The 27,844-nt window shown below is 40.3% G+C and overlaps 1 protein-coding gene across 2 annotated transcripts in view; it reads right to left on the minus strand.

Annotated features, from left to right (window-relative positions):
* The window catches only part of LOC109934040 (disks large-associated protein 4-like), a 195,392-nt gene that overhangs the window by 161,142 nt on the left and 6,406 nt on the right, over nucleotides 1-27,844 (minus strand). The window contains exons 2-5 of one of the 2 annotated variants that reach the window (XM_048608422.1): nucleotides 14,496-14,516; nucleotides 10,125-10,129; nucleotides 6,526-6,550; nucleotides 3,832-3,860 (exon numbers count right to left, since the gene is read on the minus strand). The exons of the other annotated variant lie outside the window; for it this stretch is intronic. Of the exons in view, the coding sequence (XP_048464379.1) occupies nucleotides 3,832-3,860; nucleotides 6,526-6,550; nucleotides 10,125-10,129; nucleotides 14,496-14,516 (80 nt within the window). The remainder of the gene's footprint in view (nucleotides 1-3,831; nucleotides 3,861-6,525; nucleotides 6,551-10,124; nucleotides 10,130-14,495; nucleotides 14,517-27,844) is intronic. 2 annotated transcript variants of the gene reach the window in all.

Here is a 27,844-nt window from a genome sequence, read left to right on the forward strand (position 1 = left end):
AGGCCCGAAACGTCAGCTTTCCTGCACCTCTGATGCTGCTTGGCCTGCTTTGTTCATCCAGCACTACACTTTGTTATCATGGATGCTGGAGGCCCAGTCTGTGTTGCCATGATGACAAAAGTGAGAAAGAGGAGTGGATTTCTTATTTGAGGGGATCGTGGGATTCAGGGAGGGGTGTCAGGTGATCTGTTGACAAATGCAGAAGGATGGCTTTCTGGGTCCATCTCCTTGCTCCCTATCTATGCTTCACTTGCCTCCAATTTGGGGCAACAAACCCCACCTAGTCCAGCAGTCAGGCAATCCTGGTTTCCCTGTCAGGAAGGCAACTATCTTTCTCACATACTGGGAAGACAGGTAATTGGAGGTTAAGGCTTGGGTGGCTATTAATTGAGCGTTTTAAATATTTTAATGAGTATTGGGTTTGGAAGGTTGTCCATAGACTTAACCCCCATTTGTTGAGGTGGCAATGCGAATGGGGTGAGGTATTTTATCATTGCCAACCTGTCAATTGCCAATGATTATTTACCCTTTCCATCACTTGCCCCACCATTGCTAAAGACAGAAACTACTGCCCATGGAGACAATTTATAACTGAGAAAAAAATGATAAGTTGTTAAGAATTACCACATATTTTATTTCTTTTGTATAATACTCTATAGTCCTTTCAAAGTGGAAATAAAATTGTAATTTCTTTCTGAATTAAAATGATTCCAGGATATAACATCTTCTGAAAATAACACTAACTGAGTCACAAACAGGTTGAAAAGGTGAAAGGTAAGTTTCTATGTGAAGACATAAATATTGCAGAAATTGCTGACTGGAGTAGGATATTGACTCAAATGAACAGAATCACAGAAGGTCAGAACTTCGGAGCCAGGGCATAATTTGTATCTATAGCTCCTTATTCTATTTCGTCACATAAAGACAATAGTTTTTTGAATTCAGAATTATACAAGACATATGCTACCATATTAATTTTGGTTATTAAAGCAAAGGATAACCTGCATCAAATGAAACTGGTGTGAATGGATGCAAGCAAAAATTAACATTCCAATTGAATGATAACAATAAATAATTCAGCACATCCCCCATGTTTCATTTTCTTCCTGTTTTTTGTTGAATGAGCAGTCATTCTCTTGCTTCCATATGCAATTTTTTACAAGAAGATTTGCAAAATTTTTTGTATTTTCTTGGATCTCTTGCAAATGTTTTGGCCACTGCTTAAAAGTGGACTTTTATGTTGTATTCAAAATCACTTTTTTTTGTGTTATATCATTCTTGAAATTCTTTCAAATTGATGCTATCCTTAACTTCTCTGATCAATCATGGTTGGCTTATTCCCTTGCTTTTTCCTCACTGAGATAAGTATTGCTGTTAGCTATGAGCTACTTTCTTAATGGTCTGCATTGTTCTTCAACCATCTTTACTGCCAAATTCCTTTCCCAGTCCACTCCAGCCAGCTCTGCCTTTACTTGATTACCCTTATTTAAGCTTACACAATTGTTTCTGACCCAATTTCCTTTCTCTCAAACTGAATGCCAAATTCTACCACATTATTGTTGTTGCTTCCTATGGAAATAGTAGCTTGAGTTAAATAAACTGATTACTGTTATTCGACAAGTAGTTTGACAAGCTTCTTTAAATAAGTAAAAAGAGAGAAGCTTGAAAGGGAAATGATATCTGACAAATTTACTAGAATTCTTCAGGGGGTAACAAATAGGATAGATGCAGGGGAGACAGTGGATGCCATATATTTGGATTTTCAAAAGTTGTTTGATAAGGAACTATGCATTAGGTTACTTAACAAGTTAAGAGCTCATGGTTGGAGGTAACATTACCATGGATCGAGGATAAACTAATTAATACGAGACAGTTGGGACAAGGGCAGCATTTTCAGGAAAGCAACTATAACTCATGGTGTGCCTCAGAGATTAGTGCTGGGGACAGAATTATTTACAATATATAGTCATGACTTGAACGAAGAAAGTGAATGTACTATAGCTATGTTTGTGAATAAAATAAAAATAGGTAGGAAGATAAGTGGTAAGGATGACGCAAAGAGTGGAATATAGTCAGGCTGAGCAAGTGGGCAAAACCTTGGCAGATGGAACATAATGTGCGGAGATATGAGATTATGAATTTTGGCAGTAAGAATAGAAGAGATGAATATTATTTAAGTGGATAAAGATGGCAGAAAGCTGCAGCACAGAAGGATTTGGGAATCCTCCACCATGAATCACAAAAAGCTGGCATCCAATTTCAGCAGGTAATCGGAAAGACAAGTGGAATGTTGGCCTTTCTTTCAAAGGGATAGACTGTAAAAGTAGTGAGGTTTTGCTAAAACTAGCCAGACTAGTCAGACCACAGCTGGAATATTTGGAACAGATCTAGCCTCCTTATATACGGAAAGAGAAATTGGCATTGGATATAGTCCAGCGAAGGTTCAGTGTGTTGATACAGGGTGAGGAGGGATTGTCTTACAAGGGGAGTTTGAGTTGGTTGGGTTAGTACTCATTTGAATTTAGAAGAATGAGAAGCAACCTTGTTGAAACACAAGATTCTTGGTGGACATGAGATGGTAGCTTAGGAGAGATAGAATCCTCTTGTGGAAGAGACTAGGACCAGACAGCATAATCTCCGAATAAAGGGTCACACATTTAATACAGAGATGAGGAATTTCTGCTGTCAGAGGGTAGTGAGTTTGTGGATTTGTTTACTGCCAAGTACTGTTGAGGCTGGGTTGTATATTCAAGGCTGAGAATCATATTTTCAATCAGTAAGGGAATCAAGTGTTATGGGCAAAAAGCAGAAAAGTGGAGTGGAAGATTATCAGATCAGCCATGAATTGCTTAGCAGACTTAATGGGGTGAAACACCTACTTCTGCTCCTATGTCTTATGGTCCCTGGATGGTACAGGAACAGGACTCCAACTCATTTCATGTTGGCACACTCCCTGGATTTCACGCTCCTCGGTAAAGATACCTTAATCACAACGTATATTACAGTTTTGTAACACCCCACAGTCTGTGTTCTGTCCTGTTTTCCCAGTACAACTTTATTGTCCATTAATCACCGGTGTTTTTCTTGCAAAGACATATTCACCAAAATGCTCCTGAATGTCAATGCAAACATGTGATGGCTTCAACTGCATTTTCTGCTGTCATTCGCATCTAGTCATGACAAACAACACATTACAGGATCCATGCTGACTGCTGCTCAATTTAACTTCTTTGTATGGATAGCCCGCAGTGAAAGACATATTCTGTTGTAAACCGTAACTGGCATGTGATAAATTTAGACAAGAATAATATGGATCAAAGCAATTTAACTAAATTGTAGAATCACAGATCCGATATACAAAGATCAGGCTGGAAGAACTAATTGGGAAGATGTAATTAGTTTGTGACTCTTGCCATTGATAATTCATTTAGAAAATGGATAATTAAGTATTGAACCAAATGACTTGTCTTTTTATTTGCTTGAAAATTCAGTTTTAGGAAGCTTCAAACTGAGCAGCATATCAGAAAAGACAGATAATCAATGACTGCACTTGAAGCCATTTTGTGTACAGTATTATGAAATTTGCTAATTGCATTTCATATTAACTTAAAATTGATTGATTATTTCTTTATACATCTCTTTGAAGATGTGAATAGGAAAGAACAGACAATTTAAATGCAAAGAACTCTAATGTTTGGACTTCTACCTAGCCCTCTGAATCCATTCAGTTCTGATTTGGGCCCTGGCAGGATCCATAACCTTGAGCAGAAATCCACCAGTGCTTAGTTGGACAATTTTACTGGCATTGCAATGGAAATGTTGCTGCAGCACAGCTCATTGAGTTAAGGTCTTCAAAGGGGCTGGAGCACTTCACTATACTTTGGTGCATGTGACAATAAATCAGTCAATCAAATGAAGCCACTGAAGATTTCTGCAAAAATCAGGGCCTTTTAAAGTTTGGATATTTGTCACAACATGGAAGGTGAGGAAGCTTCTACAAGGTTCTCTGCCACCATTAGGGCACCTCAAGGCAATTCTCACTACTTTCTGGGGCCAGCTGACAATGTCATTGGAGGAAGAGGAAGAATATTCAACAAGAACCAGCTCCTGTACCCTACCCCTGGTCAGACACCAACACAGGCAATGAGTGGGGAGGAAGCACGCAGCACTGGTTCTGGAGAGGCAGCAGAGACCAAATCATGCAAGTGGTGATTAGGTAGCAAGAGGCTTGATATCTGTTTTCTTACTTATCCCCCTGCCAATCTGACTGTTTTCAGACAATATCTCAAAGGAAAGTCCACCCATAGGAAAACTGAAAGAAGAAAAGCCATCCCAGTGAATCTAGTTCAGCATTTCACATATTGCAACAGTGAAGAGAGGAATGTCTATTAACTTGAACACAAGGGAAAAAGAGCTAAGTTGTGGTGTCAAAGGTAAATACTCTTCCAAAGAAAAGAAGGTGACAGTGATGATATGCTCTGAATATGTCTCTGTCAGTAAATGATATCTAAGCCTCTTTTATCCCGTCTTAGGGTACTGTTTCTCATCAGTGAAATAACATACAAGAGTATGCCCAATGAAAATGTCCTTGAGCTGTTCTGATTGTGGGAAGGACACTGACCCTGAGAATATAGGGGGTGGGTTTGACTGTGTGAGAAGCAGAGATGCCTGAAACATGGATAGTTGATAGCTGAAAATTACAGTCTAGAGCTTAAAACAGTTAAAGGACTGCTGGAATGTACAAAATCTTTTGAAACAAAAATTTGACTTCCAAAACAAAAGGAAATTCTAATTACCAGATTTGCACACTTAAGCATTTCCATACTTAAATTATTTCTGTTATTCAAGCTTGATATATTCATGGCATTTAACATCTGCAATGCGCTCAGGTCAAATGAACATCATAGATAATTGTTATCATTCTTATATAAGTGTTAGTAGACAGAATGGCAAAAAAAAACCTTCAAGACTAACTGTACAGATCTGTATTGAAAATCACCAGATTCTTGTGTGGCAGGAACACCCCATTTGCCCTTTGGTATATTTCATAGAACGCAATGTAATTTACCCCAAATGTAATTGCACTTTAACACTCGGAAACTTGCAGCTGCTTCCCCACTGATTCTCACTTTGATGTATACAAATATGACCAGTGACTGCTCAGTGAGTGATTGAGAGGAGAGCTAGAGAAGAGCATGGAAAGCTGGGAGGTGCCTTTGTGCCTTATGATGCCAGGCATTGCTTCCACCTGAAACATATCACTTAAAAAAAGAATAAAACATCCTGGAAGGCTCTTGTGGTGCAATGGTAGTGTGCCTACCTCTGAGCCAGGAGCCCCGGGTTGAAGTTCCACTTGCTCCAGAGGTGTGTCATAACCGAACAGGTTGATTAAAAAATACCTATAGGCTCTTGTAGTATACTGATAGTGTCCCTACCTCTGGGCCAAGAGGTGCAAGTTCAAGTCCTATATGGTCCAGACCTCGTTGATTAGAAAATATCTGCAGTATATACAAAGAGAAGTCCCGAGTAATCAAGCCTGATTAGAAATGTAAGCTTCAGTTATCACTATCATGCAAGCAATCATCTTATTTCTTCCAACTGTATTTTGATTTAGTGCCTCCCTGTCTTCTTACCTCTCCCTTATCTTTTAATGTCTGCTATACCTGTGCTGAGCATTGAATGTATTTTGACTAATTGGAAACTTTTTAAGTGGCGGTGGATAAGAAACAAAAAGTACCATGGGTGATTTGGTAGTGGGACAAATGCTGTTTGGTTGTGTGCGATAATACTTCCAGATATGAAAATAAAACATCCCGTTAAGGGCTCTTAAGGTGCAGGTGGTAGTGTTCCTATCCCTGAGCCAGGAGGTAAGGATTCTAGTCCAACCCTCTCTGGAGGAAGTCATAAAACATCTGAACAAACTGTCTAAAAGCTATCTAAAACGTCCTGTAATTTCTGTATGGTAAACTGCGTAAAACTTTATCAAGAAACAAGAACACAATATTAGAACTAGAAACAACAGCCTATATGGTCTGTCGAGCCTGCTCCACACTCAATACAATCATCCCTGATCCCATGGTTCAACTCCACATTCCTGCCCACTCAACCTATCGCTCAGTTTTCCAAGAGACAGAAAAACCTCTTTATCCCAACCTTGAATGAAGCAGCAATGAAATAGAAAACTCAAAAGATGCAAAATCCTTTGATCAAAGTTATCTCTCCTCATTTTAGTCCTAGTGTTCATCCCCCTTATTATTCCCCCATGTTAGAAACTCAATCACCAGTAGAAACAATCTTTAAGTTTCTACCCACTCAAGCCATTTCAGAACCTTAAACATTTCAATGAGATATATACTCAGAACACAATCAATTTACTCATCCTCTCATCGTGGGACAAATCTTTCATTCCAGGAACCAATTTAGTGAACCTTCACCCTGTACCACCTCTAATACAAACATATCCTTTCATAAATGTGGGGACCAAATCTGCACACGCAGTCCAGATCTGTACAATTGTAGCAACACTCCTTAATTGTTGTACTCCATTCCCCTTGCAATAAAGACCAACATGAAAACTTGCCTTCTTCATTGCTTGCTGTACCTGCATGCTACCTTTGTGTTCGTCTTATGAGCAATCCAAATCTCTTTGAACATTAATATTTACAGGTTTGTCACCTTTTCAGAAATATTCTGCTTTTCTATTCTTACGACCAAACTGAACAGCTTCACACTTCCCTATAGTATACTGTCACGACTTAAATGGGAACAATGTGTCCCGTCATAATTTAACTGGGAAGAATGTGCTGATAGTCATGCTCTATTGTTCCATTAGCTGGCACAACATGTGTAAAAGCCCACTGAGGCCACAAAAATGAACAGTTTTCATGATTGACTGCTACCTGCGACAAAAGCAATTCACACCATATTGCTTCAGTTACAGAAAACAATAACCTTATTCAATGTAACACACTTAACTTTAACAAGAGCAATGAAAAGAAAATATTTTGAATTTATGCAACTTACACCCCTTCAAAAGTTCCAAATATACACAGACACTCAATCATCATTAAGACAGATAATAGACAAATACACACTTTGGGTGGAAAAACGAAAATAGACAGGCGAGGCAAAATTCTCCTCAACATCAACAGTCCAGGCCACAAGGTAGAAACTATTTTTCTCCTAGTCCTTTCATTTTTGCGGTGATGAACTGCTATTGTCTGTACACTGATGATTGTCCTTTGATTCCATTGTTGATCATGTGAACTTATGAAACTTTTTCCCGTATGAATTCTTTCTTTTAAGTTGTTTTGGTTTTTCTGTCTTTTCCCCACACGCAAAAGGAGAGAGGTTCTGGATATTTCTTCCACTCTTGCCACTTAATGCTATTTAACACTTTGCAGCTTAACCAATCAGTGGTCTGTTGTAAGAATTTCCTTAACCCGAAAGATACCCAGTGGTGCTCAGTCTCAAATTCTCCCTCGTACTGCTTTAAAAAAAGCACAGCTTAACAACATCCAACAGTTGATTTTCAAGTTGCAAGCATTTCCTGATATTCCAGTTATAGCAGTACAATTTCCATTTCAATTTATAGTTCCAAAAAAAAGAAACTATATGGTACTATAAAATACTCCACCTATCATCATGCTACCCACACACTTAACCTGTCAGTATCTTTCTGCTACCTCAGTGTTCTCCACACAGCTTTCCATTCCACCGAGCTTTGTATCATCAATCAATGTGGATACATCATTCTGTACTTAGATATTTACATCTTTTATATGTAGCCGAGGATCTATCAGTGATTCTTGTGACAGTCCACTATTCACTGCCTGTCAACTTGAAAGTGCTTCATTTACCCCTACAGTTTGCTTTCTGTCTATTAACCAATCCTCTGTCCATGCCTAATATATTATCTCTAACTATCAGCCTTTATCTTGCCTGTTACTTTTTTGTGTGGCATTTTATTGAATTATTTTTGGAAATCCAGATATACTACATCTATTAGTTAGCCTTTATCTACTCTACTAACTACATAATCAAAATAAAACTCCAACAAATTTTTCAAACAGGATTTTCCTTTAATAAACTCAGCAGGTCTGACAGCATCTGTGAAGAAAAATCAGAGTTAATGTTTCGGGTCTGGTGACCCTTCCTTAGAACTAATGGTAGCTAGGAAAATGCCAGTTTATATGCAGAAGATAGGATAGGGGAGGGGATATGGAGTAAACGATAGGTGGGGATAGAGCCCAAAGGCAGAGAACAGTTGGACAGATAAAGGAGTTGATAATGATCTGGCTAAGAAGGTGAATAGCTGTTAATGGGGGCTAACAATGGTAGACTTTGTGATAACAAGTCCTGGTATGTGGGGTAGGGGGCTAGGACATGGGAGAGCTCAGGCCCTAAAATGATTGAACTTGGTATTGAGTCTGGAAGGCTGCAGGGTCCCCAAGTGGAAAATGAGGTATTTTTCTTCCAATTTGAGCTGAGCTTCTCTGGAACACTGCAGCAAGCCCGAGACAGAGATGTTGGCCAAGGAACAGGGTGGTGTATTAAAGTGGCAGGTAACTGGAAGATCAGGGTCTTTTTTGTGGGCAGAACGTAGATGTTCTGTGAAAGCCATCACCTAGTCTACACTTTGTTTCCCCAATGTAGAGGAGACCACATTGTGAGCAGCGAATGCAGTAGGTTAGCTTCTGGGAAGTTCAGGTAAAGTGCTGCTTCACCTGGAAGGTACGTGGGGCCCTTGGATACTGAGGAGGGAGGAGGTAAATGGACAGGTGTTAAATCTTCGGCGGTTGCAGGGCAAGGTGCTGTGAGGCTGTTGAGGGGGTGGTTTTGGGGGTGAAGGAAGAGTGGACCACAGTGTCCCTGAGGGAATGGTCCCTGTGGAAGGTGGAAAAGGGAGGGGAGGGGAGGATGTGTCTGGTGGCGGAATCTTGCTGGGGTTGGTGGAAATAGCTGCTGATGATCTTCTGGATGTGGATGCTGGTGGGATGGTAGGTAAGAACAAGGGGAACCCTATCGCTGTTGTGGGACGTAAGAGGAAGGGTGAGGGCAGAAGTGTGGGAGATGGGTTGGACCCAGTTGAGGGTTCAACCAATTCTCGGTTGAAGAAGAAGGTAGACATTATCAAGGCTCCCTTGTCGAAGTTGGCCTCATCTGTACATACGCAATGGAGGCAGAGGAATTGAGAGAATGGAATGGAGTCTTTACAGGAAGAAGGGTGCGAGGATGTATAGTCCAGGTAGCTGTGGGAGTCAGTGGGTTTTTAATGGATATTAGTGGCCAGTCTATCCCAGAAATGGAAACAGAGATGTTGAGGAAGGGAAGGGAGGAGGCAGAGATAGACCAGGTGAAAGTGAGGGCAAGGTGGAAATTGGAAGCAAAATTGAAGAATTTTTCCAATTCCAGATGAGATGAGAGAGGGAAGCAGCACCGATGATAACATTGATATATCGGAGAAAGAGTTGTGGGTGGGGGTTTGGAATAGGATTGGAACAAGGAATGTTCCACTTACCCCACGAAGAGATAGGCATAACTAGGGCCCATGTGGGTTCCCATGGCCACTTCTCTGACCTGAAGAAAATGACAGGTATTGAAAGAGAAGTTGTTGAGAGTGTGGACGAGCGTAGCCAAGCAAAGGAGAGTGGGGGCCCTGCAGCCCTCTCGACTCAAATCGAGTTCAATAATCTTAGGGCCTGAACTCTCCCTTGTCCTAACCCCCTATCCCACACACTAGGCCTTTTTATCACATAGTCTGCCATTAGACACTATAGGTAGTCCTGCTATAATGCATGTTTTGTTAACGTGAATTGGCTGTAACGCGATTAATGAATAGTGGATGTTGTTTGGATAATGCAAACTTTCTTTTGTACAGGTATAGCGATTTTCTATAGTAATTTCCCTATAATGCAATTTTCTATGGTGATTTTCTATTGTGTGATTTTCAATAGTGCGAGGTCACACAATAATGCAACTATCACGTTATAGGAGAACTATCTGTATCTATTGTTAGTCACCAACATTCCCCAATAACAGCTGTTCACCCTCCAACTGCTTTGTCTGTCTGACTGTTCTAGTCTCTCTTTGGGATCTATCCCCACCTATCATTTATTCCTTACCACCTCTCCCACCCTATCTTCTGCAATATAAACCAACATTTTCCTAGCTACTATCAGTTCTGAGGAAGGGTCACTGGACCCGAAATGTTAACTCTGATTTTTCTTTAGAGATGCGACCAGACCTGTTGAACTTTTCCAGGAATTTCTGCTTTTGTTTCTGATTTACAGCATCTGCAGTTCTTTCGATTTTACCTTTAATAAAACTGTGGTGACTTGTTGTGATCCTGCTATGATTTCCTAAAGGCATTGTTAAAACTTCCTTTTTATTAATTATCACATAACTGATCTTAGGTTTTGTTAACCTGTGGTTCCTGTATCGTCTGTCTCTTTTCTTGAAACGCATTCTTGAAAATCTTAGAGACAAAGCAGTGTGGAGCTGGAGGAACACAGCAGGCCAGGCAGCATCAGAGAAGCAGGAAAGTTGATGTTTCGGGTCGGGACCCTTCTTCAGAAATTGAAATATTAGCCAATTTACGAACTAATGGGATCATTCCAAAATCTAAGGAATTTTTGAAAACTCTTATTATCTGTTAAATTACGAAAGGGCAACGGTCCTGCAGAATTAACAAGGTGTAGAGCTGGATGAACACTGCAGGCCAAGCAGCATCAGAGGAGCAGGAAGGCTGATGTTTCGGGCCTAGACCCTTCTTCAGAAATGGGGGAGGGGAAGGGGATTCCGAAATAAATAGGGAGGCGGATAGAAGATGGATAGAGGAGAAGATAGGTGGAGAGGAGACAGACAGGTCAAAGAAGCGGGGATGGAGCCAGTAAAGGTGAGTGTAGGTGGGGAGGTAGGGAGGAGATAGGTCAGTCCAGGGAGGACGGACAGGTCAAGGGGGGCGGGATGAGGTTAGTAGGTAAGAGATGGGGATGGGGCTTGAGGTGGGAGGAGGCGTAGGTGGGAGGAAGGACAGGTTAGGGAGGCGGGGACAAGCTGGGCTGGTTTCGGGATGCGGTAGGGGGAGGGGAGATTTTGAAGCTTGTGATGTCCACATCGATACCATTGGGCTGCAGGATTCCCAAGCGGAATATGAGTTGCTGTTCCTGCAACCTTCGGGTGGCATTGTTGTGGCACTGCAGGAGGCCCAGGATGGACATGTCGTCTGAGGAATGGGAGGGGGCGTTGAAATGGTTCGCGACTGGGAGGTGCAGTTGTTTAGTGTGAACCGGCTTGGGGACCGCTTTGCAGAACACCTACGCTGGAACAGACTGCCAGAGGTAGTCATGGAGGAGAGTACAATTTTGTCATTTAAGAAAAATTTGGACAGGTACATAGATGGGACAGGTATTGAGGGATAAAATGCAGACAAATGGGATTAGTTTAATTGTAAATTGTAAAAACTGGGTAGAATGGACAAGTTGGGCCGAAGGGCCTGTTTCTATGTTGTAGATCTCTGCGACTCTATGATACTGGATTTATTTATGCTTGAAGGGAACTTACTAATCAACTGTTAAAAATGAAAATGCTTAATATCGGGTAATTGTGGCAGCAAAAAGTCCAGATTGAATACTGGCTGCTGAAGCATATGGTTAACAACTATAGGATTTCTGTTTTATTTATAATGCTCCACCTTCAATTTAATTCAGGGAATTTATTCCACTCAATTGACCAAGAGGCTCCAGTGCACTCTCTGTGCTGCCTCTGTGGAGTAGAGATAAAGATTATGATACATCAATCCAAATGTACCAGCAGATCTTGTACCAGAATGACCTCCTTTCATGCTTTCAGAAAGTCAAAACAAACGGCTGACTAATGTGAAAAAATGTTCAATGAACTGTGACTTTAGTCAATTGTGTTCTTCTTTCCAATAAACATTGCTTTGTAGCAGTTAACTTGATCTGCTGCTTTCTGCAGGATTTTACAACGTCATCCCCTAATCATAAGAATTTTTAGAATGGAAGAGCTTAAAATTGAGATTGTAATGGAATGTTTTGGTCTCTGTTGGTCTAGAAACTGAAGCCTTTAAGAGCGTCATGTATATGTGATTTAATATTTAAGTACCAAACTACGGTCATCTAGACTTGTTTTCCTTTACAAGGAAGTAATGTATTGGTATTAGTTCCTGGATGCAAATGAACTTGCAGCTGACCTGTATACATATGTGCTCATGAAGGATTCATAATGCTCAAGCTGCACTTGTGCCATTTCAAGCATGAAACATAATTCAAAGCACCAGGAATGACTTGAAGGAGGGACGATGTGGAGATATTACAGCACAGCCAGTAAAAGATTAGCTTCTCCTGCTGGCCATCATTGGGCTGAAGTTTTTTTTAAAAAAAAAAAATTCTGCCCGATTACTGGATCCTTAGCTTTTAAAATTGAGGAATAAGAGTGAATTTTATGTATCTTGACAAAAAAAGTGTGGTATTCTGAAAGAGAAAAGCAGATTGCTGACTCCTGCCCGAAACATTTAAAACATGAAAGCAGGTGAACAGCAGAGTGCAATGATGGGCAACAAACCCAAGTGGGTAAAAGGCCATGAACTGGAAGTTGGTCATGCACACCCATTTAAAGAGACCCATCTGCAGCAGAATTGGTGCTTTGAAGAGTGAAGGTTAGAGGCACAAAACGTTAACTTTGAAATGCCTTGACTTCTTGCAGTAGCAGCAGATAAACATAGAAACATAGAAGACAGGAGCAGGAGGAGGCCATTCGGCCCTTTGAGCCTATTCCGCCACTCTTACGATCACGGCTGATTGTCCAACCCATAGCCTAATCCTGCTTTCTCTCCATAATTGATCCCATTCACCCGAAGTGCTATATCTAGTCGCCTCTTGAATACATTCAATGTTTTGGCATCAACTACTTCCTGTGGTAGTGAATTCCACAGGCTCACCACCCTTTGGGTGAAAAATGTCTCCTCATCTCCATCCTAAATCATCTACCCGAATCCTCAAATTAAAGCTTGTTTCAAATGTCACTCCCTATTGTGCTAGTAATGAGCCATCCAAGACCCTTGCGAGGTAGGAAAGAGCATTTGAATATGTCAGTCCCATTCCACTTCTGCATACAAGAGATTGGGGAGAAAAACACAAATTCCATCCGTTAATTTTCTTTGCCTCTCCAAAGATCGCTGAGAGAATACTGCCTCCAGCTGCAGAGGTGCTGAGAACAACTAGCATGGTGTCTCCCTGTGAGTCTTCCTCTATGCTGACTGACTAGAGGGAGGCTCTCATACCAGCAGTTATGAAAAGTAAAGTTCCCATCCAGTCCAATGCAGCCTGGACAAAGAGTCAGCAGCCAGGAGGTTGTCCAAGGAACTTGGTCACAGTGCTGTAAGAAGCTGAACAAAATCTTGCGATCTGCTGGGAGTAAGTGATTAACCACTTCAGCTTGGACCTGTATGAAAGGTGAGAGGATGTGATGTGTGTCAAATTTGAGATTGCCAAACATCTTGCCCAAGGTGACATGAACTAGACATACCACTCTCAATGGCAATGGGGGTTTTTGAGATTGGGTGTTAGCTCCTGAACTGCAACGTCAGTTAGTTAACGAGGAGAATTAGGAAATATTGAATGCTGATAGAAATATATGTTGGTTACGCATTTGAAAGCAGGATTGTGGATCAATGGATTCACAACAACAACACTTTTTAATCTCAGAAGAGGTCACATACTGCCTGAGAGATGGTCAAGACTGGAGGCGGTCTCTTCAACAAGGCCTTCATAGGAGGAAGTGCCAGAATTGTCTGCCAAATAATAGAGCTGCACCATTTGGTGAGGCTAGATTAGAGGAAGACTCCAGAACAGTGAGATTTCAAAGGCTAGTTTTCCTGCAAATGGTAGGTGTTTGTTGTGAACTAAAGAAGGTGGTGGGCAAAAGGCATTGATGGTTTTTGATTTTAGAGGAATGTGCATCTCAGTGTTGAAGAACCCAAGATTTAAACTCTAGTTACCATCTCTCAAAAGAGCCAGTGTGTACTTTAGAGCAGCTTTTCTCTCTGAGCTCATGTGTCTCCTTCTGATCAGCCTCACTTGGTACCTCTGCACTGGTGCAGGCACAGGCAGCCCTGATGAGTGGGTGATACAGAGACAAGGTGAAAGTGACCAAAGTGGACCAGAGATCAATTTCTGGTTATATCTTCTCATTATTGGTACATCTTGAGTCTCCCTGGCATTCCAAACATCCTGCAGAACAGCTTATGCCATTGGCCGACATAGCTCATCTCACTCTTCATCAGACTCATCCTTGGAATCCAAACATCAAAATCCCATTTTCAGCAGGCTGATGGCCAGGCCCAGTAATGGCCTTGGTGTAAGCAGGCTCTTGTTCAACGTCCTCAGTTGCTCTATATGTATAATTTGGAACGGGATCATTAGCCATCTCTTCAGGAGTATCCTTTGACATTGAAGGAATCTAGACTTCAGAACATCCCTGGTACCTGGGAGTAACTTAGTACATAAGTATCATGATTGTTGCCAGGACAGTATGTGCATTCCACTGTGTTTAATATTTGAGGACTCTTTTTGAGAGCTACCTTTTGTTTTCAGGGTTCCTTTATTCAGTCTCACCAACTCCTTTATTGGGTAGCAATCACTTAGTACCAAAGCCTTTGTTGATATTTGAGGATTTGGATTTACACAGAAGCATTGGAATACAGAAAATAGGAACAAGAATAGGCCAGTCAGCCCTTTGAACCTGCTCTACCATTCAATATGATCGTGGCTGATCATCCAATTCAGAATCCTGTTCCTGTTTTCTCGACATATGCTTTGATCCATTTAGGCCTAAGAACTATATCTAACTCCTCCTTGAAAACATTCAATGCTTAAGCCCCAATTGCTTTCCAAAGAAGAGAATTTCACAAGAACACCACGCTCTTTGTGAAGAAATTTCTCCTCATCTCAGTCCTAAATAGCTTACTGTGACTATGACCTCTTGTTTTGGAATCTCCGGCATCAGGAACATCCTTCATGCATTCACACTGTCTACTCCTGTCGGAATTTTATAGATTTCTATGAGATTCCCCTTCGTTCTTCAAAACTCTAGTGAAAAAAATCCTAAATGATCCAGGCTCTCCTTCATATGTCAATTTTGCCATTTCAAGAATCAGGGCTCCAGAAAGCAGAATTAGAAGAATTCATCGATATACACATTAATAATTTAGCCAGTGAACACTAAGTCCCAACACAGGAAAGCATTAAGTTACCAGACACGATTCTATTAAAATTGGCATAAGACAATGACAACATAACAAGTGTATTTAAAAAAAAACACACACTTCTATGTACAAAAACTGTCACAGTAGTTGCAGCTTCTGTGGGAATTGAACCCATGCTGTTGGTGTCACCCTGCATTACACACCAGTCTTCCAGTCAACTGATTTAAACCAACCCCATGGATGTGGCAATGTATTGATGAAAATTTTTTATGAACTAATACTGTTCAAAGTATTTATTGCAACGATATCTACTATATTTTTCCTGTATGGAAATGAATTGGATAGTTTTTGCAAAAAGCAGGCACAGGTAGGTGAGGCAGATTGACCTCCTTCTATGATTATGAGTATTGTCAAAGTCATTGTAGAACACATTATTTAATTATGAATTTTTAAACTGATAACTGAGGAGAACTTGGGAGCTAATAGGTCTTTTATGCCTCTTCTTTCGATCCAGGGGCTCTAGGTTTAAGTTCCTGTCCAGGACTAGTTGGTCACAGGAGGAGCATTCACAACATAGCCAAGCAGATTGATATTCAGTCTTCTAATCCTTCCAATAAACTCATGAAAGGTGGTAGGAATGGGAGAGATTTGTGGTCCGCTATTGTTGACAACACGCTTTGTTAATGCATCACAGAAATCCATCATTGACAAAGTTATGAGGAGAACTATATCCTACAACAGTTACAGCTTAACGAGAAGAAATTAATAACTATTTCTATCAGAATTTTATGCACCCAATCATTTTCTAATGTTTTCTGAGGGAATAAAAATGAAATACAAACAATGGTGAATTACCACTGCAAATTTCAAATTTGGTGACTAGCAGCTTATATGATTCTCAACATATACACCCTGCACCCACCAAATCAAGGGATTCTTAGAATTTTCCTTTCAAAAACATGCTTGACAACTATTCTGTATCCATAGATAGTGACAGGTTCTATGGATGGTTAAGTTACAGAATGGCAACTGAAGATGCCAATTCTCTTTGAGCGAATGTGCAAACAAGAGGTCTGCGATGTATACAGGAAGGTGTACAGATTCATTCAGAATATACAACAAACTAGAAATTGACATTGATAGTTTCTAAACAGTTATTGGTCACCAATCATTTTAACTCTTTAATCATCCATAAAATATTGTCCATATAATGTACGTGGCAATTAGGGAAGGATCTGTTCACTATCATACTCTTAAGGTCATACTTTCAATTCCTGTTGTGAAAATGTGCTATAAGCATAATGAGTTGAAATCTTGTCAATTCTAGCATTGTGCCTCAATAAATGCTGTACATGAGTAAGGGAAAAGCTTAGGATATAATTGATTTACATATGAGGGGAGTTTAAGAATGATATCTTTTGTCAAGCTGAGGGTTTGTACTTTGAGCAGATTAGAAAATCAGAACTCAGAATTGGAATACACAGTTCTGAACTAGAATTTCTGGACTGGGGCTACCTCAATGCATGCACATCACTCAGATTAATTCCCCTCACCTTTAGCTTGCAACATTACCGCAGTGCAATTTTCTGAAATTTATAAATTGATATCAGTCTGGTGAGGGTAATGGAGCATCTGGGAGATTGCTGAACGATGGACTGAAAGCATATACCCTAAATAAATAAGATTTGAGGACCAGAAAAAAATCAGAGGCCAGGATTTTAAGGTGCAGAAACAAAGAGCAATGGAGAGTGGGGGAGTCATACAATTGCTTGGGATAGTGTCAGGATTGTGCTCCTGGTGTCATTGTACCAGGCTGCAATTTTACAAGCAGTGTATAGCAACACGGGGACACCATTCACGATTCTTAAATGAGTAATTGAGAGGCGCTTAAGGGGATAGAGGAAGCAACTCAATGATTTTACTCTCCCTTTGCATTTTTTAAGGAAGCACACAGAGAACACAGGTGGGGTGAGGAAGAGATGGGAGCGGGGGCATGGCTTTACAAATGTTTGAAGGTCAGCAATATGGCAGCAGCTTTTGGTATTGCTGCAATTGACACTTGTGCTGTGAGCCTTTACTTTCTTTCCTAGAAAGGAATTGGGCAGTCAGTGATTTGGAGTTGAGGTACTCCTAAGGAGATCAGCCTCCCGAATCTTGGACGTTCTCCTTCAAAGGTGGGCCGAGCAGGATTTGATGGTGGTTAAGTAGCTCCTGGGGTTGCTTGCAGGCTGCAGGAAGCTTGCAGTTCTATTTTTTTTCTGGACTGACATAAGGAGAAATTGAATCTTCAGAATACTCTATGTCAGAAAGTTGTGAATGCTCTATTATTCGGCACATTCAAAAAATCGTAGAATCATACGGCACAGTGATCCATGCTGAGGATAGACAAGTTTTTTTTTTACTCTTCAAGAATCAAGATATGGCGAGTGGGCAGGAAAGTGGAGTTTAGGCTAAAGATGCATTATTTTGAACGGCTGATGTGACTTGGATCATATGGTCTACCCCTGCTCCTAGCTATTGTGCTATTTGTTATGTCCCTGTTATAACTATGAAGCATCTGGCATACATATTGGAAACAGATAATATCAATATTGTTGTGAATATCCAGTTTATGGTTCATGTTAATGGTTTAGGGGTAATTCTTTAGCTCTGGTAAGATAGAAGTTGGAAAGCTAGAATGTTGAGCTTTAGGGACTGCCAGAATTCCTGCCAGAAATGCCAAGTGGAAGATTTGGCTTCCTCCTGAAGTCACAAGCTTCACAAATGCCAGTCTTCAGCTAATTTGATTCATTCAACCTGACACTAGATACTGTAAAGGCTTGAGCACCGACAACATCCTGGCAATAATTCTGAAGGCATGTTCCAGACTAGCTGTGCTCTTGGCCAAGCTGTTTGAGTACAGCCACAACACTGCCAGCTTGCCACAATATGAAAAATTGCCTGGGTTTCTCCTGGACACAAAAGGCAAGCAAAGTCCAGGCCAATTACCATCTTATGAGTCTACTCTTGATCATGAGCAAAATGAAGGAAGGGTTATCAAACAGCATTTGACAAAGGAGTAACCTGCTCACTGATTCTCAGTTCGGACTCTATCAGGGCCACTCAGCTCCTGACTTCATTATAACTTTCGTCCAAATCTGGGAAAAAGAATGAAATTCCAGAGGTGAGAGTCACAGCCCTTGACGTCAAAAGTATGGCATTTAGGAACCTCAGCAAAGCTGGAGTCAATGCAAATCACAGTGAAAAATCTCAAATAGTTGGAGACAAAACCAGCACAAATGATGATGGGTGTGGTTGCTGGAGGTCAATCATCTCAGCCTGAGGACATTATTGCAGATTTTTGTCAGGTTGTACCCTAGGCCTGATCATCGTCACTAGCTTCATCAATGATCTTCATAAGGTCATAAATGGGGATGGTGCTGGTGATTGTACCATGTTCAGCATCGGTTATGACACCTCCAAATACTGAAACAGTGTCTATGTACAGCAAGACCTGGGCAACATCAAGAGTTGCTAATAACTAGCTAGTAACATTCATGTCACACAAGTGCCAGTCAATGACTATCTCTAACAAGAAAGAATCTAATCTTTGAGAACTTATATTCAATGGCATCCTCACTGAATCGCCCATTATCAACATCCTGGGGGATATCATTGACCAGAAACTACAATGGACCAGCCATGAAAATACTGTAACCAAAACAACAGGTCACAGCTTAGGAAGTCTGTGGCATTTAACTCTCCTTCTGTCTCCACAGTGTCTGTCCACCATCCACAAGATACAAGTCAGTAGTATGATGGGATTCTCTCGACTTGTCTGGATGGGTCTAGCTCCAATGACGTTCAAGAAACTTGATGCCATCTAGGACAAAGCAGCCCACTTGGTTGACACTCCATTTACCAATTTGTATAATCACTCCCTTCACCACCGATGCACAGTAGCAACAGAAAGTACCACTTACAAGATGCACAGCAACAACTCTCCAAGCATCCTTTGACAGTCCCTCATTGTCCTGCAACCTTTACCCTCTACAAGGACAAGGGCAGCAGATGCATGGGAACACCAACATCTGTAAGTTCTTCTGAAAGCCACATACCATCCTAACTTGGAAGTATATCACTGTTCTTACAATGTCACGAGAACATAATCCTAGAACTGCCTTCCTAACAGCACTGTGGGTGTCACTATATCTACAAGGAGTAGCGTGGTTCAAGAAGACAGCTCACCACCAGCTTCTCCAGGACAATTAGGGATGAGCATAAATGATAGTCCAGCTAGTAATGCCCATATCTCATGGACAAATTCAAAAAAGAGAGTTATGAAATAACACATGGCCTTTGTTAGCTGAAGAAATTGGAGATGTGATGTCTGCATCCCAGCAGTAATAACAGTCCAAAGCAACATTCCCTTTAAGCTGTGTAGCTGCATGCTCTGATGTTGCACACATGGTGATTGGTGTTGACACATCAATTACAGCATTGACTTCTGGTTCTGGAAGTTGCTGCCAGGTGCAGGCCTTGGAGGCCAATGTAGCTGATAATAAAATTAGAGGCATTGCTGGTCCAGAGAGATGTTATTGTTTTGGGACTTAGAGATAAATTAGTCTAAAAGCATTTAATAAACCCTAAAAAGATGGAAATCCCAGTTACTTAATTAGATCAAAGAACAAAAATATAAAGGAGGCATAATTAATCTAAAGCTGAAACTTAGGAAGTTTCACTAGTTTCAATTTATTTGGATACTTTGCCTGACACTTTTGCATTTATGACTGAGTGTACTTTGCAGCTAACTGAGAGAAGATAATCAAAATAAATGATGTTAGCTAAGTCTGCGCTGTAAGCAGAGCAATAAATTAACTTGTTCATTTGTCGTGTGGATGCAAGTGAGGCTTAATCTTAATTCACATTTAGTGAGTGAATGGAAGCTTTGGGACGATTGCCTAGTTTGAAAACAGTGTTTCCCAAGCATTTTGTGCCAAAGAAATCAATACTCAAATCAGCTTGGATGTACCAAAAAGTAACCAGAACGAGGGACAACGCACCCATAGCCATAAGATGGCAAATTCAACTTCTGAGAATAGCTGAAGATGAGGTAAATTAAAGATAGATTCCAGAAGTTTGTCACATAATTATAGGTGATTCCTACAGTAATAAAAAACTTAAGAGTTACTTGTTTTATAAAGAGACTACTTTAGGGAAAGTAAGAAGCCAACTTGAGTGAGTAACACATAGTCACAAATCATATTGTTAAGTTGGTTGTGCTTGTTTCGTTCAAGTCTTTTGTCTGAATTAAAGTTTGATTTATTTAACAGAAAGATGAAAGCCTGTGACATGATTCTTTTGGTTATAACGAGCTGTTCGGGTTTCTCCTCAAATGTTAACAGTCCCTAAGCTCAGTTTGGACTTAATTCCTGTTGGAATGTTTATTACCATTGGACAATGTTGCTATTTTAAAGGAGGAAATAAACAAGGTTCATTTTTCTGGTCAATTAGCCAGTGATCTCTGCAAAAATATCTTTGAGTGAGAACAGGATCCAGCTCAGCTGTCATATAGTCAAGCAGCAAACTTATACTAATATTAGCTACCTTCTGAGTTGTCTGGAAATTTCCAGAAATGGAGAATCAATCTCTTGGTGCTTCTATATGCAGTTGTGGGAAGTCATTGAAGCTCCTCTGGTGACTGCTGCTGTTGTTGTGTATATGTTTGGAGATTACTAAGACCTCTAATTTGCCATCTCTGGTCAGAGAGCAAGGGCATGAATGTCACATCTGGAGTAATGGTTGTGTGAATAGTTGGGGATGGGGTTGAGTGTATAGAATATTTGAATATTACAACCACAGTGCCAACAACTGAATTACCCTATGTTAGCAAATGTGTTGAAGGTGAGGCAGAAATATAACAGGAATCAAACAAACTCAATCTACTCACAAAACAGCAGGCAGACAAATAGAACAACTAAAGCTGCTTGGGCAGTCCCCTACGGCTCTATCAAATACAGAAATCAGAGCTGATGACTGAAATTGCAACTACATCTTTCAATGAAAACAAGATAAGTTTTCCACCAAAATACAATGAACAGAGGGCAGTTACGTACAAGTTATATATATAATAAACTTAATCATAGTGACTAAAAACGAAAGTGTCGACTCCAGATACGATTGACAGGAAAAATACCCAAATATTTTCCATTCTGGCTGGGAATAGTGGTGTCAGTATCTGCAGTCAATGACAACTGCACTGCTTGCAGCTTCAGTACTGATTCAGTTTCATACTTGCCCCTGAATCACAAGTTTTGGGTTTGAGAGCACAATAGTCAAGACTGACACTCTAGTGCAGCCCTGTGGAATTACTGTCAAAGGTGGCATCTTTCAGATGACATGTTTTAGCTGAAGAGCATCAGAGGAGTTATACCTGAAGTCCTAGCCAGAATATATTTCTTGATCAATATCATAAAGAACACACTTTCTGTTCATTGTCACATTGCTACTTATGTGTGTTTGTTGTGTTTCCTACATTACAACAGTGGCTGCATTTCAACAAGTACTTCATTGGCTGGAAAGTGCTTTGAGACATCTAGTAATCATGAGAAATGTTATACAAATGCAAGTCTTTTTCTTTCAAGACATGCTCTGTGCTTTGCATTATTGTCTACATTGCTGGCATATGTGGTACTGTCTGAAATCAAGGCATTGATTAAGGAGTAAACCTCCAGTAATTTTCTTTTTTTTTAAAGTCAGTTTTGTTTAAGTTAATAAAGGTGCATGCAGGTGCAGTAGGCAGTAAAGAAGGCAAACGATATGTTTGGCCTTCATTGCGAAAGGTTTCAAGTACGGGAGCAGGGACGTGCTGCTGCAGTTGTACAGGGCCTTGGTGAGACCACATCTAGAATATTGTGTGCAGTTTTGGTCTCCTTTTCTGAGGAAGGATGCTTTTGCTCTTAAGGGAATGCAGCGAAGGTTTACGAGGTTGATTCCAGGGATGGCGGGACTGATGTATGAGGACTGATTGACTAGGTTAGGATTGTTTTCATTGGAGTTCAGATGAATGAGGGGGTATTTCATAGATACTTGTAGAAGTCTAACAGGACTAGACAGGGTAGATGCTGGGAAGATGTTCCTGATGGTGGGCTTGTCCATAACCAGGGGTCACAGTCTGAGGATTCAGGGTAACCCATTTAGTACGGAAATGGGGAGACAGTTCTTCACCCAAAGAGTGGTGAGCCTGTGGAATTCATTACCACAGGACGTAGTTGAAAACATTAAATGTATTCTAGACGTGGCTAGATATAGTACTTGGGGTGAACGGAATCAAAGGTTATGGGGAGAAAGCAGGATTAGGCTACTCAGTTGGACGATCAGCCATGATTGTGAAGAATGGTGAGGTAGCCTCGAAGGGCCTGCTCCTATCTTCGATGTTTCTATGTAAATGTCTGAGGAAAGGAAAGGAGAAAAGATAAATTAATTTTTCAGTTTCAATTTGTAAATGAACTCTCATTTTTCAGTGAAAGCCTCTGCTCGCAAAATTTGAAAGTTTAAATCTTGTTATTTGTATATATTTTTTAAAAGCTTGGTATGTAATGCAATCTATTTAAATTTCAGTGAACAGTGGCTCATAGAATATTGCTTTTTCAGCATTTGAAGTATCTTTACATTTAATGATTTTGAAAAGACAGTTTAGGGTGTACAGATGGGAAATATCATTCTTCTACTTTGAAAAATCTTCAAATTCAAAAACCACCAGATGCACCTTCCATTTGGGCACTTAATTTTGGAATGAATGTTTCAGTCTGAACAGCTTGTTAATTTATGCATCTACAATGCAGTGATGCAAATTGGAATGTTAAATATTTGGAAAAGACTAAGGTTAGGCTCCTTGCTATTTTTATTCCTGCAATTTGCCAGTAAGTACAGAACTGTTGGAGATAACAGGTGGCATAAAGTGTTCAGCGTAATATTGTCATGATTTATTTATTTTGGAAAAAAAAATGGAACTACACTTATTTTGTTTTTCTATTAAAATGTTAATTCAAAGGAAACATAAATCTAATAATTTATATGTAATTTCATAACCAGCCACAGGTTCATCTTTACATAATATGACATTTGGCTGCTTCTGGGTTAGTAATTAGTTGACATGGAGCTGGCAACTTATTTTCATTCTGGCAACTCTGTGTAAAAGAAAAGTACATCAGTGTTTCTCATCTCTGGGGTGGATTCTCATGGTCTTAATCAGGTCTCTCCAAAGAGAGATCAGACCGGGAAAGAAATATGCTCCAGATCCCAACTACTTCTAAGAATGAGGCAAGTGATCATGTTGTGGGCTCTTTGGGGGCATGCCCCAGATTCGTTTTTTAAAATATCATTGGACTGACCGCAGGGCTTTCCACTGACTGCATGGAGGTATGAAACATAGATTGGAAACAGAAAGAGTTCAAAAGGTAACGGGTTTTACCTCCTTTACAATTCATGATGAAACGCTGTCCCATGTGTAGCATGTATGTTCATTAAGGTGAACTGTGACAGTGCTGTGATTGGAAGATGTAAATGTAATTTCCCCTTAAACAATATGCTTGTCAGATTGTTACTTCTGGTAAGTGGAAATCTGTCCAGTAAAAGGAAAGAGGGATTTTAGGTAGAAGGAAAGATTAGAGATACGGGGCTTATTTTCCTTGGAACAGAGAAGATTAATAGTTTATCTAATTGATGTGTTCAAAATTATGAACAATTTTGACAGGGTAAAGAGGATATTCCGTTTCTGCTCGTTGGTATGTCAATAACTAGGGGTCATAACTTCAAGACTGTCAGCAAGAGAGCTTTTTCGATTTTAGTTATTTATGTACAGTGGTACAGTGTAAAGTTTTGTTTTACAGGCAGTACTGGCAGATCATATCATACAAAGTGCATTAGGGTAATAGAACAGAGCGAAGAATATAATGTTACGGCTGCAGAGAAGGTGCACAAAGAGCGAAATCAGCATTAAATTTAAATTTGAGGGGTCCATTCTGAAGTCTAATAACAAAGGGAAAGAAGCTGTTCTTGAATCTGTTGGTGCTTGTTAAAGTTTCTGTATCTATTGCCTGAAGGAAGAGGTTGGAACCAGGGTGGGAGAGGTCTTTGATTTTGTTGGCCTCCTTCCCTAGGCAGTGAGAAGTATAAATGGACTCAATGGATTGGATGTTGGCTTGCAAGATGGACTGGGTTATTTTCACAACTCTTTGCAGTTTCCTACAGTCCTGTACACAGCAGTTGCCATACCAAGATGTGATGCATCCAAATAGAATGCTTGGAGTAAGGTGATGAGAAACATCTTTACTCAGAGAATTTGGAATGCATTGCCTGGGAGAGTGTTGGAGGCAGTTTTCATAAGAGGTTTCAAAAGGAGAGCTGGATATGTATTTGAATTTCAAGGGCTACAGAGATAAGGCTGGAGAATGGGACCAGCTAGGTAGCTCTGTTAGCAGCTGGTAAAGACATGACGGGTCAAATGGCCTCCTTCTCTACTGTAAAATTCTACAATTCTATGATTCAATTCTACAGAAGCACAAAGGTGAGAACATTTTTGGAATGGAGGCAGTGCCTTTAACCTGCCCACTCGAGCCCTAACCCACCACTCCAATCCTGCCTCAAACCTGTTTCCTCCAGTGGCAGGCCCATTTTCCAACCTGGGCATGGAACATGGAAAGTCCTGTCTGCCAGCAGGCTCAAGACTGAGGCAGGTTCATTATGGTGGATTAATCTTATCTCCTGACTCCTGTCTATTGGTCTTGAAAATCAGGTGCCTGTTTTTTCTTACAAGTTTACTACATTGGACTACAGGCTGTGGGTGAGAAAGGCTGTGGAGTTTGGAGGTACAGGGATACCTGCAAGAATTCTTAACAAGGCTCTGCTTCCACTCAATTAAATAGAACTCAAAGCATTGTTTGAAAGAACATGCAAATGAGCTTTCCTGCACTGTCTGCTTCAGTCTTTAGCCCTGCCACCAAAAGTATTGAACCTTCATGAACACATATGACATTTTGCTGGCAGCAGAGTGGATTTGTCTGCAGCAAGAAAGCCGAGTAGAGAAATACCCATTCGACAAAACCTCTGCAGCATTTTGTTATGATAATATATTTTGTTGATGTAAAAGTTTTGTCGACAGAAGAGTTTCCTTTTGAACCTGATCAAAGGACTAAACAAAATTGCAGGGTTGCATCTCTCTGTTCACTGGGTGAAGTAGTGCATTACACATAAGGCCTAAATTTCCCAAGACTAAAATAAATAATTCAAGGTGTTTAATGAATGGTTGCAAGCTTACAATGTACATTGGAACTCCCTGAATAGGATTTCACAGAATTGCTCTTGTATTACAGTAGGACACCATATTTTGACAAAATCACAGTCAGTTGGGACTGCTGTTCAACATCTCCTGGCAACTGGATTCAGAATACCATGAAAGTAGATTGTTGCTGAAGAGTGTGTGTATTTGCGAGATATTGTATCACATAAATGTTACAGCACAGAAACAAAGTACTTGCCGCCAACCATCTCCTCACTCTTCTTCATCTATAAAAGTGATATATGGAGAACAATATATCAAAAGAAGACAAAAGCATAAGAAATAGCCATAGAAGTGGATCGTTCAGCCCCTTGAGCCCTTTAATATGATCATGGTTGATCTGCTCCCTCAGTTCCAGAGGCTCAACTCTACATATACCATTTGTCTTCCTAACTGCTTGTTGAACCTGTATGCTTGATTTCAATGGCTGATGTACAAAGACACCCAGGTCTCTTTGTACAGCAACATTTCTCAATCTATCACTATTTAAATAATACTCTGGCATTCTATTTTTTCAGCCAAAGTGGTTATCTAAAGTATGGAAGCAGGCCATTCAGGCCATCGAGTCCACACCAACCCTCTGAAAAGCATCGCACCCAGACCTACCCCACTACCCTATCCCTGTAACCCTGCATTTCCCATGGCTAACCCACCTGACCCACCCATATCTCTGGACACTGGAGGCAATTTAGCATGGACAATCCAATTAACTTGCACATGTTTGGACTGTAGGAGGAAACCGGAGCACCCAGAGGAAACCCATGCAGACACAGGGAGAATGTGCAAACTCCACACAGACAGTCACCTGGTCTGTGGCACTGTGAGGCAGCAGTGCTAACCACTGAGCCACTGTGTCATAATTGTTTGATTTCTCTGCCATTTCCTTGTTCTCCATTATCAATCCTCCTGTTTTGGACTGTGAGGGATCCACATTGTCCTCACTAATCTTTTTCTTCTTACAATCTTAAGGAAGCACTTCCAGTTCGCTTCTCATACTCTACTTTCCTCCCCTCTTAATCAATCTCTTTGTCCTCCTTTGCAGAATTCCAAACTACATCTAATCTTCAGACTTGCTACTTTATTTAGCAACATTATTTGAGTTCTCTTTGGGTCCAATACTATTCTTAATTTCTTGTGTTAGCCATAATTGGATCACTTCTTCTGTTTGTGTGCCAGAAAGGAATGTATAACTGTTGCTACACATGCATCATTTCCTTAAATATTAGCCATTGCCTATCCATTGCCTTTCATAAATTTAGCTAATGAGCCAATTTAACTCTTATATCTTCATAGATCCTTGGTTTCAATTGAGGACTATACTTTTAGATTAGACTACTTCCCATTCTATCCGAATGAAGAATTCCACTAAGTTCTGGTCACTCTTCCGTAAAGGATCTCACAGAACAAGACCGAAACGTCAGCCTCTCTGCTCCTATGATGCTGCTTGGCCTGCTGTGTTCATCCAGCCCTGCACCTTGTTGTCTCGGATTCTCCAGCATCTGCAGTTCCTACTATCTCTGATTCAAGATTATTAATTACTCCCTTTTCATTGCAAAATAACAAATCTAAGAAATCCTGTTCCCTTGCTGGTTCCTCAGTGCATTGATTTAAAAACAAACTGTCATATAGACACCCCAGGAATTCATCTACCATTATACTATTGCCAATGAGCTTTGTTCAGTCTCTGTGTAAACTAAAGTCACCCAAATCTACTGGAGCACCTTTGTTACATGCTTCTGTATTTTCTTGTTTAATGCCATCACTTATCTTACCATTACTATTTGGAGGCCTATAGACGACTCCCACTGACATTTTCCACACCTCATTTCTTCTTTGTTCCACGCAGGTTAATTCCACATTGGGTTTTCTGAGCCAATATCCTTCCTAGCTGTTGCATTGATTTCATCCTTTACTACTGGCACCACCCCACCTCCTTTTCCTTTTCCTTTTACCTGTCCTCCTAAATATTGAATATCCTTATGTATTCAGTTTGTAGCCTTGGTGACACTGCAGTACTAAGAGGGTTTGTCTGTCAGGAAAGGTTGAACAGGCTGGAGCTCTTCTTACTGAACTGAGGAATTTCAAATTATGTGGAAGTTTGAAAATGTAGTCACAGAGAAGGTACTCACATTTCATGGAGTCTAAAACTAGGAGATTAAATGTAAGATAATTGCTAATAAATCCAGTAAGGAAATAAGTAATCCATGCATCCATGATTGAAATCATATTGTATCTTTTTACAAGTATTTGTGCTATTGTCAGCTATTTATTTTGAATAAAAACTAAATATCTGACAATAG

The sequence above is a fragment of the Rhincodon typus genome, chromosome 19 (genome assembly GCF_021869965.1).
Source record: "Rhincodon typus isolate 14 chromosome 19, sRhiTyp1.1, whole genome shotgun sequence".
Taxonomy (NCBI): domain Eukaryota; kingdom Metazoa; phylum Chordata; class Chondrichthyes; order Orectolobiformes; family Rhincodontidae; genus Rhincodon; species Rhincodon typus.